General features: G+C 52.9%; 1 protein-coding gene across 6 annotated transcripts in view; it reads right to left on the reverse strand.

Annotated features, from left to right (window-relative positions):
* BCAR3 (BCAR3 adaptor protein, NSP family member) overlaps positions 1-19640 on the reverse strand; it is a 130893-nt gene that overhangs the window by 21346 nt on the left and 89907 nt on the right. For 5 of the 6 annotated variants that reach the window (XM_045801757.2, XM_045801756.2, XM_045801755.2 and 2 more), the window contains 4 exons: positions 9423-9551; positions 6535-6977; positions 3253-3356; positions 1323-1975 (listed from right to left, as the gene is read on the reverse strand). In XM_045801757.2, the coding sequence (XP_045657713.2) occupies positions 1323-1975; positions 3253-3356; positions 6535-6977; positions 9423-9551 (1329 nt within the window). Of the gene's footprint in view, positions 1-1322; positions 1976-3252; positions 3357-4141; positions 4352-6534; positions 6978-9422; positions 9552-19640 lie in introns of those variants that run through there. The other variant, XM_045801759.2, reaches the window with a different exon arrangement.

Genomic DNA, 19640 nt, shown 5'->3' on the forward strand with positions numbered 1-19640 from the left:
AAGGACACCCAGCCCACCACGTGAACAAATCCTTGTTCTTCAGCACTGCGCCTTTCCTGGTTCTTTTCCAGGGCGCCCCCACCCCCACAACATGCATGCACACACACAGGGACTACCTCCCAGGCCTCTGCCAGGTGCTGGGTTTGCGGAGCTCAGAACAGCTAGCACCTGCTTCAAATTCCTCAAGGCTGTTTTGGGAGGCCTTCTGTCTCCCTGTGACCTCCATCAACTAGGGACTCCCCAGGGGGGTGCTCAGGGAATGCATTTCCTGCCATGAGTCATGACCCAGGATATTTATTTAGGAAAACTCAGTTCCTAAACAGGCCCTGAACTTTGAAGGTAATTGACTTCACTGAGCTACAAATGAATAAGGGCTTTAAATCTCACTAAGGCCTTCCCTGTCACTCCAATGCATGGATTTGTCTCTATAACTGAAGGGTAGGCTGAGCCCCTCCCAGCCTGAGACACTTGCTTTCTAGAAAGATCTCTCAAGGGATAACCTTGCCATGGGGTCACTTAGGAACAAAAGCTGCCCATATCTAAAAGAAATGCTTCCTATCAAAATTGATGATGATATAAACATATTTATTTAGTCATGAAAAGATAGTCATGCTATGTTGTTTGGTCAAAGACTCGGGGTTTAAAATGGCATGTTTAGAAAAAAAATAAAACAGAATCATCTGTTTAGGCCTGTGGTAAACACACACATATGCATGAAATTATTTACATGTATCTGTTTGCAGAGCAAATGTTAACTGTGGTGATCATCAGGAAACTAGATTTTGTATAATTTTTTTTCTTTTAAACTATATTTTATAACTTTTCTAGACTGACCAAGTATTACTTGTGAAAAAAATCAAGGGTAAATTTAAGAATGTTTATTCTTAAGCCCACTTTCGTGACAATAAATATATGATGTGTGGGTATGTATATATAATGCATCGCAGGTAATAAAGTAACAATAACCCAGGCTCTGCTACTCCAGAAAGTATATTTCCATCTTCAGTCCTGTCTCCTTGGCCTTGACTTTCCCGGTTCTGACGGAGCTGAGGCCAGGGAGGACCCTGCAGCTGGCGGGGGAGGCCTGGCCTGGGCAGGAGCCCGCCATCCCCCTGCCCGAGGGGAGTTTTACAAGCTTCCGGCCCGGGCAAAGGTTGTCCCAGGCCTGTGCTTCCCACCCTTTAAATAAATCCCCACCCAGGTTATCTCCTGACTTCTTCCATGAGCCACGCACTTCAAGGGTGAGGTGGAGCGAGGCCAGCCTGCCGTCTCCTTCCAGACTTCCTGAAGCCAGAGCAGAACCCACCTGCCTGGGCACTTACCACGCAGTCCGTGCTCAGCATGTGCTGGGCGATGACCTTGGGGTCGTGCTTAGTGAACAGCTCTTTCGCCCGCTTCAGCATTGCTGTTTCCAGGGGCTTGTTCTCAGGAGGAAGCAGCTTCGACTCAAAGTCGTTGGGTCGGAATGAGGAGGCGGTCTCCAGACAGGGCAACACGAACTCGGCCTCATCCTCCTCTGGCCCCTGGTCCATCTGCACGGCCGGCGCCTCCCAGGGCCCTGCCCCATCATCATCGAGGATCAAGTAGTTGGTTCCAGAGTTCCGGGGACCCGGCACCCCATTCTGCTTCGCTGTTAGCAGCTCCACGTAGCTGTCCTGGGCACAGAGGGGTGGCCCCGCTCCCCGGTCACAGCCAGCCGCGAAGTCAGGGTTCAGTTCACAGTAGTTGGCCTCTGAGTTGAGCCAGGGGGACGGAGACGGGGGAGCCTTGATGAAGGGTGCCTTGCAGGGCTTGGGGGGTGGCTTGGGGCACAACTGGCTGTCTGAGCCCCTCAGGGCCTCCCCTGCCCTAGCGTCCGAGGAGACCCTCCGAACCAAGGCCGGGCTCAGGGTGGGCTCGCTGCCCGTCCTGAAAACGGGTGAGTTTGGGCGGGGGCTTCTGTCCACCCCCGGGGACTGAAGGGGCGGCTTACAGCCTGTGGAGGATAAGAGAGGGTCAGGAAAAGGTCAGCTGTGTGGGGAACACAAAGCAAAACTGGAGTGACGACTCCCCGGCCCTCCATTCATGCCCCTGGGTTTCAATGTTTACTGCCCAAAGACAACTCGGTAGGACCGCCCCGCCCCCCTTCTAGTGCAGTCCAGAGCATTTCGAGGGCTGGCTGGCCGCACCCCACTTCTGGGGGATTCTAAATCCCAGAGACTACCAGGAGCTGGGCTGCAGTGCATTTCATGGTCAGAGAAGGTTAGTACAGTCAGGACAAGACGCAGCGCCTGGAGGGCAATGAGTAATCTCGTCTTGCCCTTAGAAAGAGAAGTCTTTAGTCACATAGCATAAGGGCCTGAGTCACTCTCATGGCCAGGGTGGATCCAACCAGCCTTGAGGGAGAGCTGGAGGCATCCCAGGAAGGGGGGACAAGATGCTGAGCTAACCCACATAGAAGTGGTTCACCAAGGGGCAATAGGAAAATCACCCTGTGGGCCCAAGGAAGGTCAGTTATAGAAAACATGAACAACCATCCATGGCTCACTAACACCGTTCCTTACAAGGTCTGCCCACATCCCACAGCTCCTCGCTCCTCTGGCTGCGAAAGGAGAACGGAGAGGAGGAGGGGTCTGTCTGGGCGGCCGTTCCCCCAGGAACCCCAGCACTGACCCAACCCCCTCCGCTCAGGGAGGGCACAGAGAGCGGCTCCTCTGTTAGCGGGTGAGCGTGGGTCAGAAGCCCTGGGTTCAAATGCTGGCTTAACCGTGGGCCGGACGGGTAACTCTGGATGAGTTATTTCACCTCTGTGCCTCGGTTTCCTCAGCAACGAGAAGAGGATAATCATTTCCGCTCTGAAGGTTTGTTATATGGCTTAAAAGCTCGGGGCGCCTGGGTGGCACAGCGGTTAAGCGTCTGCCTTCGGCTCAGGGCGTGATCCCAGCGTTACGGGATCGAGCCCCACGTCAGGCTCCTCCACTATGAGCCTGCTTCTTCCTCTCCCACTCCCCCTGCTTGTGTTCCCTCTCTCGCTGGCTGTCTCTATCTCTGTCGAATAAATAAATAAAATCTTTAAAAAAAAAAAAAAAAAAAAGCTAGCTAGCACACAAAGCGACCATCACCCAGACCAGTTCTACAAACCCTCACCCCCCTGCCAAAGGCACAGAGCCTGTGTCCTCCTCACATCAGGGCACCAGACGGTGCAGGGAAACAGCCTGAAGGAAATCAGGCTAACACTGTTATCCTCCTCCCAGAAAAGTCCCAAAGACCTACCAAGCGGCAGGTAACTTTCCGACTGGTGCGCTTTGAGAGATAAGGCTCTTCTGTCCTGCATGTGATCCAGGCAGGCTGGCTGGCTACCGCTCTTCTCTTTATTTCTGAAGCAAAAGATAAGTGAAGCAGAAACGTGTCATTAAGTCGTAAAACCTTTAGGCAGCGTCATGGAAAGTTTTTAAGAGAAAAGACTGCTTAGCAGGCGAGTGGTACAGCACATCCCAACAGTAAAGGAATGTCTGCCGGAGGAGGAAATGACTGCTGGGGGCGGTTAACACGGGACTGTGCCCCGGGCTCCTTCCCCAATCCAGTCCGGTCCCAGGCTGCCTCCTCTAAGCCCTTTCATCCGGTTGAGCAGAGCAAAGATTTCATGTTCCTCTCAGGAAAATCTGATCAACTGGAATGTGCACTTTTAACAGAGCCTAAAATTACTTACAGACCCAGGAGGAATGACTTGTTGCACTGAAACGCATTTCCCACCATGCCTCATGGTGTCGGTTAAGGAGGAAGCTGTGGGGCAGTCTGCATTTCAGCGCCAGTCTCCATGACCCCCAAATAACCCGCAGGGTCACCTGGGGAGCCAGTCACTCTCATCCTCCTGGAAGGACCAGGGCCCCTCGGCCGGCCTCCTGCTGAGCTGGGGAAGGGCCCAGCCTCACTGGGAGGCCCAGGGCGCAGCCACGCAGGGAAGCAGAGAAATGTCACTTCCCACACAATTTGCTAGCACCCCTCTGCTCCCTTGCGTGTTCAGACTGGGAGTTTCTCTAGCACCCACAAACAGAATCTCTCCTTTGCTAGAAGAGACTTCACTGCACCAGTCAAGTGGTAACGAACTTTAATCGGCTCTCCCACGAGCTTAGGTTACAGAAATCGCGAAGTTCTTTCCTACCTTTGCAAGCACCAAAGGAAAAAGCAAACAAGCCCCCCAAAAAACCCCAAACTCCCAGCAACAGAGAAATTCCAGGAACCCCTCAGAGATAAGGCAGGGCAGAGGGCAAATTCCAAAAGGCAATGGCTTCAGTCAAGCGGTATTTGTGCAGTGATCTTCAGAGCGGCCAGACTCCACTGGCCCAGAACCCCCACCTGGGGCGCACACAAGCCGGCCGACGGCGCACCCCGCCAGCCGGCCAACCAGCGGGCCGGACGTCAGGGAAGGTGCGGGCGCCGGAGGGCGCGGGGAAGGCGGGCGGGGCAGCAGGAGGCGCTTCCCCGTGGAGCCCACCCCACCCCCACGGTTGGACATTCCCGGCCTGCCCGGCCCCGGGCTGCGCGGCTGCCGGTGCCAAGAAGTGCTTAAAAAACTGCTTTCACTGGGCAATCAGAAGAGGGGCTCTGTTAGGCCTGCCTCATTGACCAAGAGACTTTCTCAGTCTTTCTTTCATTTCTTATCTTAAAAAATAAATTTCTATTCTAACTCCGGGCCTCTGAGAGCAGACCAGGAGGCAGGCACCGCACTGGGCAGGGGTTCTGTGCATTGCCCAATGCTCCCTGGCTCTGTTCATGACATTACCTTCCTCTTCCTCCGTTGAGCAGCCAATCCCCACGCTCACAAAAGAAACAGAGGAAGAAATACCCCTTTACTATTTTTAAGGGATCTCAAGTGCATTCTTACTACTAAGAAAAGGAGAGTATCTACGTATCAGTTCTTGCCTCCCTCCCTGCAACTGAGCCCTACATTCTACTGCCCTCCAGAAAATAATATTATGATTATTCACACCTACGTAGCCCTTTGGCACTGTTATAAGCGCTCTGCAAGTTTTCCATCATTTAACCCTCACAAACCCCATCATTCCAGTCGGGGCAAGTGAGGCCCAGGGAAGGTAAGTAGCTTGATCAGTGGCAGACCAGCATCTGTGGCCAGGCCGGCAGGGTCCATAGCCAGATGCTGACTAACACCGAACGTGGCTTCGTAGCAGCACACGGCCTAGTTTGTATTACTCAGAGTCCTGTGTTTTGCTTCTGAATTTTTGCACTCTACCAATTACAGTTTATGACATTTCCTCCTGTCCAGAAAGAAAACCAGTGAGTGGAAGAAAACATGTTGGTTTAAGTGTGTAAGTTTAGATGCCAGGGAGCCAGAGAAGGGGGGCTGTGTCACCAAGGGGCTGGAGCTAGTCTCCACTCTGCCAGGCCCGCCTTTTCCCTGCTCTCCTTCTCTGGAAGAGTCAGAGAGCAGCACAGGCAGCCAGCTCCATGAGAGACAGGTCCTGTGTGAAGGCAGCACGCACCACTGGTCATCGAGGGCAGGGCCTCAGCTGGGCATCCAGTTCTCTGGAATCGTCTCTCCCCCATCCCCAGGTTCAGGGCACAGCCCCCAGTCTCTCACTGTCTCCCATCTTAGGAACCCCATCTTCTCTCACCTAGTCAACCACCCTTTCCATGTGGACCAAGCCCTAATCTAAGCCTTCAGGCTAAACTCCCCTCCTGAACCCCCAAACTGTTGCTGGACACTGGCATTCAGAGATAAGCCTAGGGTCGAATCTCAGATGCAGCAACTGGTTTTTCCTCCAAAGCCCATCCCCCTCTGGGCCGTCCCGTGGTCTCCGACTCGCCCTTCTCCAACCTTCCCCATACGCACAAGAGTCCCAGGAAGCCAAGGTCCCAGGCTCCCCGCCTCCCCCCCACTACCCCTGCACAGCCTGACCCTCCACGACTCACTGACTGGTCTTCCTGCTCCAAGCTCCCTCCCCTCCAACACATGCCCACCCTGTTCTATTCTCGGGACACTCATCATGTCAAGTCTCTGAGGCTCCCTCAAACCCTTCAGCCTGGCTTTAAGACCTCCATGATCTGGCTGGGGTCACCTCCCTGAGCCTGCCCCTACCAGCCCCTTACGTGGGCCCTTTGCTCGAGCCCCACCAACCTACCCGCTCCAAGCAACTCTCGTCCTGTCCTATCGCCCCACGCATGCTCACGCTGAGCCCCCACCTGGAGCACCCCCCCCCTTTGCAGCGTCTGTCCGAATCTTCCCTAGTCTTCAGACCGGCCAGAACCCTCCTTTCTCCACAAGTCTCTCCTGGCCAACCTTCCCCTTCCTCTGCAACTGCCTCATTTCACATTGGCACCGACTCAGTCGGGAGCTCATTTCCTCGTGACAGCGGCTGGGAAGCCGTTCCTCGTGACAGCACTGCCCTGTGACAGCCATCCCAGTAACACCGGCACTCTCAGTCACATCTCTGATTGCTCCTCGTCGCGGCGAGCGCCTCATCGGCCTCACGAGGCCCGGGCACGTCCGGGGTGCCCCCGCCCGTCCCCGCACCGCCCGTCGAGGCCCTGACCCACCTGAGGAGGCTTCCCCTGGGCGAGCTCTGCTCCCGGGCCTGCGCGCCGCCCGCGGTGAGGCTCAGCCTCTTGGCCACGTCCGGCCGGCCGTCGGCGAGGCTGGCGTCCCGCGCCCGGCCCGGGGACGCGCCGTAGCGCTCCTCCAGGCAGCGCAGGGGCACCGTCCTGTTGATGGGCTGGAAGATGATGGCCCCGCTCTGCTGGGAGATGGGCCGGCGGTTGCCCACGTAGCAGCGCACCAGGCCGGGGATGGAGTCGAAGCTCTCCGTCTCGAACTGGTACTGCACGCGGCTGTAGGCCTCGCTGAGCCGCAGCACCGTGCGGTGGATCTTGAAGTGCTGAGCCAGGTTCTTCCACTGACACGTCAGGACGAAGTTGCCGGGGCTGGACAGAGAGTCCCGAACCAGGAAGTCGCCATCTCGCTGCACGAGGTTTTCCGACACCTTTGGGACAAAACGGTGAGGGGTCAGAAAGGCAGGCGCACCTTCCTCCTGAAAGCGGCCCCGCTCTCCGCTTCTCTGGGCCGACAGAGGACAAGGCTATTCTGGCGCTGCTTCTTCAGTCGGCTCTTTATTTTTCCAAAGGCCAGATTCTTAGAAGACCCACTCATTCGCTTAAGAACTACCGGCCGCCCACCTACCAGGCGCCGGGCTGAGAGCAGTGAGGGCAGCGTCTCCACGGTCACGGCGCGCCTGCACCGAGGGGGGGCTGCTTGCTCCGTGCAGGCACGGAAGCAGCAGGGATGGTGTGTCAGACGTTGTAAAGTTAAGGGAAACGTCAACTGTCAGTCGGGAAGGGAGATAAGAAGTGCGGCGGGACGGGGACTGAGGACAGGGGCTGTTCTCTCAGGGTGGTCAGGAGGGTGTCATGAGAAGAGGACATTTATGCAGACCTGAAGCAAGTAAAGTGACAGAAAATAAAAGAAAGGAGAAAATGCATGGCCAGGGAGCCTGACCCCTCCCTGCCCCCAACAGGCGGAGGCGCGGGTTTTGCTGGCTGGCAGGAGGGGGCACCCGCAGGGGGAGGCCAGGCACTGTGGAAGCAAAGACTTGAGCGCGGTGCGGGGCATGCCGCTCGCTGGAGGGCCTGTAGCAGTCGGCTCCGCGGCTCCTCTCGCTGAGGGTTATCCATGTGCATGCATAATCCGTGCAAAGCACTAGGACAGCGCCTGCAACCCGGAAGGTGCTCCGAAACTGCTGACGGTGAAGATGCTGATGTTTACAGCAAAAGGAGGATCTACACTGCGTGGCAGATGGTCGCGCCTGTCGCCAGACCGCCTGGGTTTGCATTCTGGCTCTACTGGGTGACTCTGCACAAGTACGTAATCTCTTTGTGGTTCAGTTACATCACCTGTAAAATGGGGACACTGTCACCTACACAGTAGCTGTCAAGATTTAACGGAGTACCGTGTTAGCTATAACTACCCTTGTTACTGCTACAGTGCGCCGGCAGACAATCGGAAATGACGTATGGCTGAGAATTTACACTCGTTGCAAGTGGGAAACAAAGTTTATGATCACAATAAAGAGAAGGATGGTGGGGACAGTCATCAGTTTTATAAACTTTGACATTTCTCCCAGGAGAGTCCAACAGTGGATCAGTTTGCGCAGAACAGTGTGCTTCCATGGTTACTTTAAAATTGCATCTTTGCCTTAAAAATATGTTTTCACACAGATATTCTATTTCTTGGGATTGCGCCTGAGGAAATAATTATAGTTATAAACATAGTAGTTATCTTAAAGGATGTCAGTGAAGGTGCCCACCAAAGAGTGGGGCATGCATGCAATGGACACACACACAACGTAGGATGGTGCAGAAGACTATCTTCTAGCAGAAGAAAATGCCCAGGATGTATCATTAAATGAAGACAATGGGCTGCAAAATCTATGCGGTATGATCTCACACTTGCAAAGCCTGGGAGGAGGATTTATATCAAAACGTTCACCGTGGCTATCTCCAAGAGGGAGAATTATGGGTGAGAGTTTCATTTTCTTCATTTTACTCTCTGTATATTCTACAATCAATTTTAAACTAAAAAAAAGAAAGAAAAGAAAAAAAAGAATAAGGATTCCTTCTTTGATAGTTCTGAGAAATCTGTTACATTGAAAAAAAACTGTCACAATATGATGCTCTCCCCCTCCCCCCACCCGCCCCTTTCCTGTCATGTTGTCCCAGGTGAATGGCCAGATCAGGTTACGATAAAAACCCAAGAGAAATGCTACACCTTAATTCTGGACTTATATTTTTCAGTTTCTAAACTCTTCAATAAAACAACACTCACGGCGATCACCCCAAGCGACAATCACACAGAGTACATTCTAGGCCGCGGGGGCTGTGGCCACTGGTATAATCCCTCTGCCTCCCAGCTCCAGACAGGGGTCAGGGCAGGGGAGGGATGCAGCGTGAACAGTCACCGGCCCCACAAGGGCACCGGTGGCCTTGCTGCTCTGTGCCACCTGCCCTGATGATACCCTCTCTTCACTTGAAATTAAACTACTGCCTTAAAAGAGAAGCTCCAAAGGGTATGAGGCTGCAGGCAGCCGGCCAGGAGTTCAATTATCTGAACCACAGGCCAGCCTCGTACCTCTTCAGACTTCCCCCCTGCAGCCACCGCCTCCTGCCTGCTCCGGCTTTGCAGACCACAGAACACCTGCCTTTCCTCCATCCACTTCCCAGGCACGTGGAAATGTGCTTTGGGTTCCTGACCTTAGTTCTTCCCAAGGTCTCCTTGGGGATGGGCCTAAGTCACTACAGTCCACTTTATTATATTTGCTTTTAGCTAAACTGGGGCTTGCTCCGACGTGGCACTGCAGGGTGACCCCGCGGGGTCGTCAGTGTGGTGGTGTCTGAGGACGGCCGGGCGCGCGCTGGCAGGAAGGAGCGGGTACCTGGCGGGGGATGCGTCCATGGTACCATGCGTGGCTTCGCAGGTCCTCGCCGCTCAGCAGCAGCTCCTCCTCCAGCTCCTTCTTCAGCCTCTCGGGGGTCCTGTCCATGACGTGCCGCTCCTTGGAGAACTGCAACAGAGGGTCAGCAGTGACTTCCCACCCTGCCCAGGACGGCCTGGCCCGCCAGCTGGGAAGGCCCACCAGCCCTGTGCTTGGCTGCTTGGCTACTCAAGCCAGGATATGCCAAAAGCGTCGTTCAGGTAGGGGAGCCTGGATAATGATTACAATTAGCTGTGACCTTTCATTTCTCCAGCGGCAAGTATGTAGTAACATTTTCAGCTGCACACGGGGACTGTGATAGGAGAGCCGCCGAGCTGTTGCTGTTATCAGTGGGCAAAGATAGCAGCTGAAGACAAGGGGAGCTGGGCAGGGGGAGCCAGAGAGAGACGTGCGGGTAGGGAGGCGCAATGAAGCCAGGGGAGATGCCTCCTTCTCCTTGCAAACTGTCCTAAAACTGTCCTAACACGGAGCTGGGAAGGCCAGCCGTCCTCAGCTGGCCCATGGTCTGGAGCCGGTAGGACACTTCCGCCCAAAGTGCAGTCCCCGAGTTGAGGGTAATGACCCCGAACTCTTTGCTACTGACAAACTGTAACTCGGGAACTGAGTTCGCCTTTAGAAAGATTTAAAGCAATAGGACAGGAGAATTTTTGTCTCTTGCACCTAACAACAGCAAGTCTTTGTATTTTGTATGTCTTTTTAATTCCATTTTTCTAATATTTCATTTTTATGACAGATTGGAACTTGAAACTTAAAGCATTGGTCTTTCACCTCTGAGAATTTGAGAATCATGGATACAGGTCGCCGCACAGTGGCCACAGCAGGAGTCTGGGTGGGCAACACTGCCTCCAGGTTTAATTTAGAATCCACGCCCACTTACATGTGAGCTGAACTTGGACTCCTGCCTGGTTCCCAGCAAAACCAGGCTCAGGGATCACTGGCTGAAGGTCATGGGAGCAGGAGAATGCTGTGTCCTTGGGTTTTCCCAAGTTCCCCAACTTGGCCTCAAAAGCCTCTAGGAATCATCGAATTCTCCTCAGCACACTGCTCTGCACCTCCGCAAGGAAAGAGGCCCAGATCCTTCTCCACCCAAGGAAAAGGAAACAGACTTGGGATTTTTACAGCCCTCAAGTCTTTGTGGGCACCTTGGCCCAGGAGGGCACTGGCTGCAGGACTCAGGCCCGCTCTCAGAGCGCGGCTCTGGTTTACCAGTGGCTTACTTCTTCCCCCCCGCTTTGCCACCACTCCCCGTCTCACGGAGCAGACGCCCGCATCCCGGAGATGCCAGCACTTGCCGCCCACAGGCATTAGTGGCGCTGTTCCACAGCCGTCATTAATTATGTACAGTGACATCTGAAGACAGCTCACTGGAAAGACTTGAGTCCAGAATGCAGATTGTCAACCAGGCCACATGACTGACAGCTTATTGTCTGTCTTGCCTCCCACTGGATTTTAAGTTTCACGAGAGCAGAAACCCACCTGCCTCCTTCCCTACTGCCCTCCAGCAATGCCTGAACTTATTAGGCTCCCCACCGTCACTGAATGAACCAATACCCCAAGTCAAGGCCTCTCTAGGCCTTTTCCTCGTTACCGAGCCTCTGCTCTTCAGTCTCAGACTATCTGAAGCCCCATGTTAGCTGAGCATGTTGCCACACAACTGAAGGATGTCATTCCTCCATTTTCCTCTCTTAATGTTGTCATGTGGCCACATGACGACATTCTGGCCAAGGAAAGGTGCACTGCCGCTTAGTGGGAGTCTAAGCTGAGATGTGATGGCTGGAGCTGTGGCGCCATCTTGGACGCGAGGAGGGAGCCACATCCTCCATTGCCCACCTCGAGGTATTCTGTGGGATCTTCTGTCCTATTTAAGCCCATATTTTGGTTGTCCCTGTTACCGACCGCTGAACTAAAATCCTAACCGATACTGTGACCCTAGCTTCTATTCAGCCACCCTGACAGTCTTTACACGGAGCCTGAATCCCTAGTGCTGTGCCCTGGGCCCACTTCTTCTTGGTCTGCACTCTGAAGAGTCATCAGGAGTCATTCCCCCTGTGTAACCCTCCACTCAAACTGCATTCACCCAGACCCCAAAAGCTATTCCCTTATTTCTCTTTACAGTCAGTCTCCTTCCTCCCTGATGCCCAATACCCAGGCCACTTGCCACCGTCACCCCATCTCTCCTCAGCATCCTTCACAAATAGCGAGATTTCTTAGCATTTTATAAACAACAATCCTTCAGTCCAGATTTTGAGATAATACTGCTTTACACTTGTTACCAGAAATATAAAATCGGCTACCTTGTTACTTTTGCCCTAATTCCTTAGAGGAAAATCCACAATTATCGTTCTCCCCCCACTGTGGACTGTGGAGATGCGGCATGATAGGGCTCTGCAGGAAAGCACCGAGGGAGGACAGAAAGGGGGTCAAGGAAGATTGACCCTCCCCTGAGATGGAAACTGAGACTTCAAAAACTGTGCCCTTAAGCTCTTGCATAACTTGTGCAAAGTTAGGAGGTTACACAATTGACTAGATTTGAAGTTGGGGGGTGGATAAGGAGGGAGGAGGAGAGGGAGGCAGACAGATCTGGAGCGAGCAAGCGATGGCAAGCAAGGGCTCTGCATTTCAAACCCAGTGAGAGCTGCTCCTACTACATTAAAAAGAGCCAGGTTGGCTTCTGGGAGCCTCTACGTCAGCAGATGGTGTGGGCAACATCTCTCCAACAGCTGAACAAGGCAACTCAAAAGTCACCCACATAGGGTCGCCCTCATGACTACATGAGTAGTTACTTTAGGGGTGAATGCCTTCTAGAACTTTCACAAACTCTTTTAACCACATATGTTAATGCAACTTTTATTCTTTTTCCGAAGTGCCTATATTTTACGAACCTTGCCCTTGCCAACTACAGTCCTGCCACTCTACATAAGTACTTTGATGTACTGTCAACCTCATTGTGGGTGAGGGGCAACTGCATAGGAAAATTTGGCAAAATGTATCCATTTGCATCTTTGAGAGCATTGTGATGGGTATCTGTGCTCCTCGGGGACCAAGAACGCCATTTCCGCTTCACAGGATGGGTCACATGGGACTGTGACGTTGGCAGGATCCTGTCGGCTTGCCCCCCACAACCAGAACATCTGCTAACAGCGTGCCCCTCCACTTAACTGCAGCCTAATATGAATTTCCCCCTGAAATGCAGCCTTTCCAGTCATGGCCTAGGCTAGGTTTCGGGTCTTTGGGGCCACAAGAGAAATTCTAGCAATTTAGGGTAACACAGCCGTGCCTCTGCCCTTAGCAATGTCTTTATCTCATCGGTGAAGTCCCCAGTGTCCTTTGAAGTTCTGACTGATCCCACTAATGCCCTAAGAAGCCTCCTGCCTTCCCGAGGTTAGCCTCTGAGGAACGGGCGGAAGAGAGAAGGCCCTATTCCCACCGTCACGTGCACCGTTATCTTGTGCCCGGCCCAGACTCACACAGGAGACGAGCCCAAAGAACAGGTAAGGTCCCCGCACTCCAGGGTCTTCCAACCTTGGGAGAGTAAAGAGCACACAAGCCCTTCACACCAATCTGTCCCCGTTCTTAAAGCCTCTTCTCCCAGCTCATCTTTCTCAACTCCTTCATGTTTGTTTCTGCAGACATCTTAGGAGCTCAGTGTGCCTCAAAGACTGTCTGGAGCCGAGTCACTCTCGGTCTTCTGTGAGCATGGGACAGCAGGCATCTGTGACAGAGGCCATCGTGACACCCCAGAGCCAGTACAACATAGCGGGGCTCTCTCAGAAAGTTTACACTGAATGGAGAGGCAGTCCTCACTGGCCCTTTGGATTTTATGTTCTTCAGCTACCAGAGAGACAGACAGCAAGAAAGCCCATGAATAATCACGATCTCACACAGATGCGATAAACGTTACTAACAAGCACATTATAGTAACACACCTTTCCCTCCATGCTCCGGTGTTCTAGCTATTCGCCCCTGATTGTGAACTTCATGCCTAGAAGGCGAGTCTGATCCTGTGTTTCCCGAGCTCCTTCTGTTGAGGAGAGCAGGTGGCAGCGGGTAGGCTCGAGGCAGAGTCGGGTTTCTCTGCCCCAGTGCAGGCTCTGGATCGGGCCATCCTGAGCCCCACCCCACGCAGGAGCTGGGGGGGACCCTCCAGAGAAAGAGGAGCCGCTAGGCTTTAGATCAAGAACATTCTGCCCATGAGCTCTGCCAGGTTCATTTGAGTGACCACATCCACCCACGGCCCCCACGAGAGATACGGGCCCCACGTCTCCTGCTCCGAGGCCTGCCTGAGTTGGATCCACAGAAATCTGAGAGTTCTGTTTGGGGGATGGGAGGGGTGCAAGAAAAGGTTCGCTATGGACGTAAATTAAGTAATAAGAATACCCTGAGCGGGAAAGAAAGAGAGGGAGGGAGGGTTAGTAACTACTATCTCATGGTTTCCCGCTCACATGGCTCCACTTCCAAAATCTCATCTTGTTCCAGTCATTAGTCCTGGGGGCTGATGAGACCCACACTTGTCCAACCGAACTAAAATTCAGTTAGAAAATCCATTCATTACCATAATTGTTGTTTTTCAGGGAAATCTGAGTCTAGCTACCTCTTTTCCGCTGCCAGCATTTTAATAACCCTGACGTCACAGCACAGTACGAAAGCACGGCCAGCCCTCTCCTTCCATCCACGGGCCGCTGTGCCACTGACCGGCTGTGTGGCTTTGGTTAAATGACTTCACCTCTCTGCAGAGCCTCAGGCTCCTGGTCTGCAAAAGGGAGATGACAGTACACGAAGAGATGTTAATCAGGATGGAATGGGTCCCTATTTGTAAAGCACTCACAACATCCCTGGGATACAGACAGCACGGTTAACTGTTATCATAGACATACCGCCATCTGGTTAGACAAAAGAAACGCTTCTTCGCCCTGGAGGTGCTTTCAGGCTGATGCACGGATGCGGAGGGGGTGGGTGCCTGGGAGGGAAGCAGTTAAGGAGATGAGCCGAGCCGCGTGGCCACGGCGGCCTCACTGGCCCCAGCACCTCTGGTCCGGCTCCACCGCCGGAACCAGTCCGAGCTTGCTGCGGCCCGCTCCAAAAATCATGCCTATCACTCTGAATCTGGACTGAAGAGCCCCACACAGCCCCACACGGCCGCAGCAAGTCTGTTCTTGCCAGGCTGGAATAGCCAGAGCCCGGGGGGGATGGTTGGAAAACACATTCTGGACGTGCAGAGCCAGTCCCACAAACGTGCTGGGAACTTTGATTAACACGGAAACCCACATCTCAACAGCTCTCTCCCAGAAAGAAAAAGCTATTCCAACCCAGGAGGAATGGAGCTCAGGGTCTCCTCTCACAAGGGCTGCCAGACATTAGAGGCTGCATTTCAAATCGGGCGCAACACTAGGACTGGGCCTCCTCGGAGGTCTGTGCCCCTAAATGTGGGGCCGAGGGAGGGTGTGCACACGGTAAGCTGTGGGAAAGCCCCAGAGAAGGCAGGATACTCATCTGTATGTAGGAGACCACCGTGGAGCTGGTTAGAAAAAGATGTCATCTGCATTATAATTAATATTTATTTTACTCTGCTCCTGCCTCTAAGAAAAGCTTCCCAGTTCCCATAGAATTTTAAATTGTGCAAATCACCAGGAAAGATCCTGTCCCCAGGCCCAGGGGCTGAGTGTAGAAAGGGAAAGACTGGAAAGTCACCATTTCACAGCCATCGACAATCATGACGAAGCCATGTGCTGACTTACTTGCCAGCAGGGGACGACAGCCTGGGCCCTGCCCTCAGGAAGGCACAGCGTTCTGGAAGACCACACACAGAGAAACAGTTCAAACTCAGCCCTAAGCTCGGGGACACACTGCCTGGATCTTATCCCTGCCCTTCTGCCGGAGCCTGGGCAAGTCACTCCACCTCCTCAGCCTTCGGTTCTCCCGTCACAACGGGAAAAGTCGCTGCAGCCCCATGCAGGTGTGGGGTGGGTCCCGGGACCAGACGCACAGCAGTTGCGGCACGTCTCACGGCCCCACCATGTGCAGCAGGCTGGGGGAGAATGCAATCAGCGTGCAGGGAGAAGAGGAGCAAGACACAGAAGGTGCCCCAGGGGAACACACATCCCTAGGCCCCAGCTGACTTCATCAACCAGCAAACGCCCCTCGTGACCTAAGCCAGTTTGCTCTGGACTCCTGTCACCTGTGTCAAAGCAGTCCTGATTCAGAAAGGCAGGAACTGGACGAAGGGGAGTCGGACCCCGGAGGCTGAGGGGTTAGACCTTCATGCTCCAGACAGTGAGTCACCGAAAATGTCTGCCTAGATTTTCAACAGGCAACAGGTACAAAAAAGGTGCTTTTAGACAGATCGATCTGGCTGCGGTGGCCAGAAGGGCAGGGCTGGGCTGGGCCCAGGGCGCAAAGTCAGTTCAGGACTTCTGAAATGTGATGATGGCCAAATCTCTATCTCCAGCCCTTAAGGTGGGTGCTGGGATACTGACCAGAATCCATTCCAGAACTTGGGTGTCGATATAAATAAACAGAACTCATCTCTGCAAAGTCTGCCCTTCTCCCCCTTTCTTGGTCACTGGCACCTCCTCTGACCTCAGCACCCAAACTAGAACCCTCAGAACTGGCTTCCACCAATATAGAAATTCCTGATTCTACCTCTTCCCAGCAGACATTCTAATCCTCGCTGAGGTTACCCTGTTCTGTTCTCCCGGAACTTCTGCAATAACCTCGTAACAACCTTGCTACCTCCATCTCTGGGCCCACACTCTGTCACCTATGATGCCACATCCTTTCCACAGCATTCCCTGCTTGGAGATGTTAGTCAAGGGGTGCCCCAGCGAGGGCTGATATGAAACCCAGAGACTCTCCTAGCACCCCCACAAAAAAACATTTTTACTCTCCCAGGGCTCAGACCTGGTTCATGGGGGACACGGACCCCTATCCTGCCTTATCCTCCCAGACCCCTGAACTCTGAATGCATTTCTTTTAACCCCAGTGAAATGAACCACCCCCCTTTGCAATATACTGACATCACATACCAGGATCCAGGTCTGAATCTGCAAGAAGGCCTATGTGAGGACCCTTGGGAATCCCCCCAAAGTAACTGGCAGAAGCTTGACCTGTGGGGGAGATGGACCAGGGTACTGCCGTTATGCAGTGGGGGTCCATGAGTCAACAGTGACACCCCCCCCCCAGAGGCTCCAACTGCCTGGTGGGAGCCCAGGTTGGGAAACGGGGAGAGGACAGAGGGGGAGCTGGATGAGGCAGACAGGGGCCCTGAAGGCCTAACTAAGCCATCTTTTCTTCTCTAAACCACTAATGACAGCTAGCCCGTGAGGCAGTGTAGTCTGCTAGACATAAGCTCTTCGAGGACAGAGGCCAGGCCATATTTGCCTTTGGTTCCCTGAGCCTAGCCTCGTGCCTGGCACACAGCAGGTGCCCAGTAAACACTGGCTGACCGGAGCTAAGCTTGTCACCGGGTGGGGAAAAAGAGAGTTTGGATGTTGGTCAAGAACAGGTGACCCTGGCCACCTTTCTAGACTTTGCTTAACTTGTTTCTCTACGTGCCAAGAGGGTAAGAGTTCTCACTTCCTAGGGCTACCTGCTCTAGGGCTCAGAAAGCACGGGGCACCAGCACCCGGCCTGGCACACCGCAGGCGCTAGCTTGACACGATGCAGAATTTGAAAGCCTTTTCCAAGAAGACTGGTAGCCACAAGAATGGAAAGTTATTTCACCAAAGAATGTTTTTTTAAAGACTTATGAAATCCATCAGAAGGTTTTAGAGATAGCCTTTGAGAATTGAGTTCTGATGGAATAAAAAAGCTAGAAGCTGGAATAACCGATTTCTCCTGAGGCATGGGTTTGTTTATTCTGTTTATTTCAGATTGAAGTCGACAGTTCTTGGGGTTCTAAGCAGCGCTGAATCTTTTTTTTTTTAAGATTTCATTCATTTATTTGACAGAGAGACAGCCAGCGAGAGAGGGAACACAAGCAGGAGGAGTGGGAGAGGAAAAAGAAGGCTCCCAGCGGAGGAGCGTGATGCGGGGCTCGATCCCAGAAAGCCGGGATCACGCCCTGAGCCGAAGGCAGACGTTTAACGACGGCACCACCCAGGCACCCCAGCACTGAATGTTTCTATCTGCGCAGGGTGACGCTGACCACCTGTGAGAGGGCACGGTCCCCGGTGGGAAGCACTTCGCATGCACGCACACATCCCGGTACTAACAAGTGCTCCTGCTTAGCTCCAGCGGGCTCACGTGTCCACAGCACACAGGTGACAGAGCGGCAGCGTGAGTGTGCAAAACAGTCGGGTTTTGCACAAGGCTGAGAGGCCCTGGTACAGAGATTATGTGTCTTCCAGGGCCTTGGATGTTCAGTCATAGATGTTTTTTGTTGAATTTTTAAAATTGAGATGATTTTCTAGTCATTCATTCTCTGATCAGGGCTGGCAATTAACTTGCTTGAAATAAAAAAATGAGGGGCGCCTGGGTGGCTGAGACAGTTAAGCGTCTGCCTTCGGCTCAGGTCATGATCTCAGGTGCTGGGATCGAGCCCCGCATCAGGCTCCCCACTCAGCGGGGAGTCTGCTTCTCCCTCTCCCTCTACCTCTCCCCCTGCTTGTGCGCTCTCTCTCAAATGCATAAAGTCTAAAAAAAAAGAAAAGAAAAGAAAAGGAGGAAGGGAATCTGTGCATGACAAGAGGGGAAAGGGAAGGGAGGGGAGGGGAAGGGAGCAGAGAGAGAATGAAGAGGGAGGCAAGCTTCTGGGCTATTCTATCCCAGTCAGGAGTGGCGGGCCAGAGCACCCAGAAGCTATGGGCTCTCAAACAAAAGCTTCCCTTCTTCTGCCCTGGGCGATTTATTCAGTTGACAGAGAGGTTGACAATAGTCCAGGCCTCTTATCAAGTAGCACCAACCGTGCAGGTCACATTCTTCTAGAAATCGAACCCAGAAATTATGATCACAAACAACACTGTAAGTGTCCTGGTGGTGTGGATCATCACGCAACATTGGTCTATTTTCTGAGCGAAGCCCGCATCCTCCTTTGAGCTGCTGGGAGACCCCTCAGGGAGGTGCCTCGAGCGGCCACCAGGTGGCCCAAGCTGGGACAATGCAGGAGTCCAAAGGACAGAGAGCCTCATCTCGAATCCACCGAACCTGTGAAGCCTTGGAGCCTGCGTCATCGCAATCCCTAAATAAGCATGAACATACGAAGGGACTGAGCTCCCTGTCTCCAAAGAGCACACGCTGGATAACCGTGACATTAAGCTTTCTGAAGCCTTCCCGAGGCTGCTACACGCAGGACCGTCCTGCAAGCCACTCTGCCTAAAAATGAGATTCTTTGGAGATGTCAGAAACTCAGCCCCTTTGAGTCCCTGCCCTGTGTTGAATTTCAAAGCAGTGAACTAGTGTATCATCAAATTCCAAAGTATATCAAGGGCTTTTAGAAGATCCAAGTGGTATTTTTTTACCATTGAAAACCTGCATAAATTGATCATGAACCCACAGGATGAATAAATCCCAGTTACTCCTGCCACTCTTAACCTTGCCCACAGGCCAAAAAATAAAAATCCAGTTCTCCCCAAGCTTTAAGCCCAGCAATTCTGGGAAGGACCCCTCAGATGTTTCCATCAGAGGCAGAATGGAAGGAAGGAAAGAAGGTAGCATTTGTGGCAATCTTTGAACCTCGATATGAAACAATTTGTATATTGGGTTCTGTGTCACCTTTTATTGACACTCACTGGCTTTATGGCTTGCCTAAAAATATTTTATTATACTCCCAAGATAAAAGAAGAAAGGCTTGAAAGTACCGATGCAGCTTTCCCACTGGGTGCTAGGCTACACAAACAGCATTTCCGTGCTAAGAACTGCGATTAAAGCCAAAGGCTTTAGTTAAGTAAACAATTAACTTTGTAAATAAAAGCCCAGAGAGGAAAAACAAATGTCAAATTCAGATTTTAAATATCCCATTTGGTAGACAAAAGCAAACGGTCGCATGGGCAGTTGGGCAGCCTGGTCCGGCCCAGCGTGTGGGCCCACGGTGGCCGGGCCATTGGCTCCGGGACACGTACAGCACAGTGGCACTGCATCTAAGGACGTACCCCTCACACACCGCAGGAGAAAATGTCCACATTGATTACAACAGCTGCCTGGCAGATGGCAAGAAAGTACTTG

This window comes from Ursus americanus, chromosome 12, assembly GCF_024610735.1.
Source record: "Ursus americanus isolate L20-20 chromosome 12, mUrsAme1.1.p, whole genome shotgun sequence".
Lineage (NCBI taxonomy): Eukaryota > Metazoa > Chordata > Mammalia > Carnivora > Ursidae > Ursus > Ursus americanus.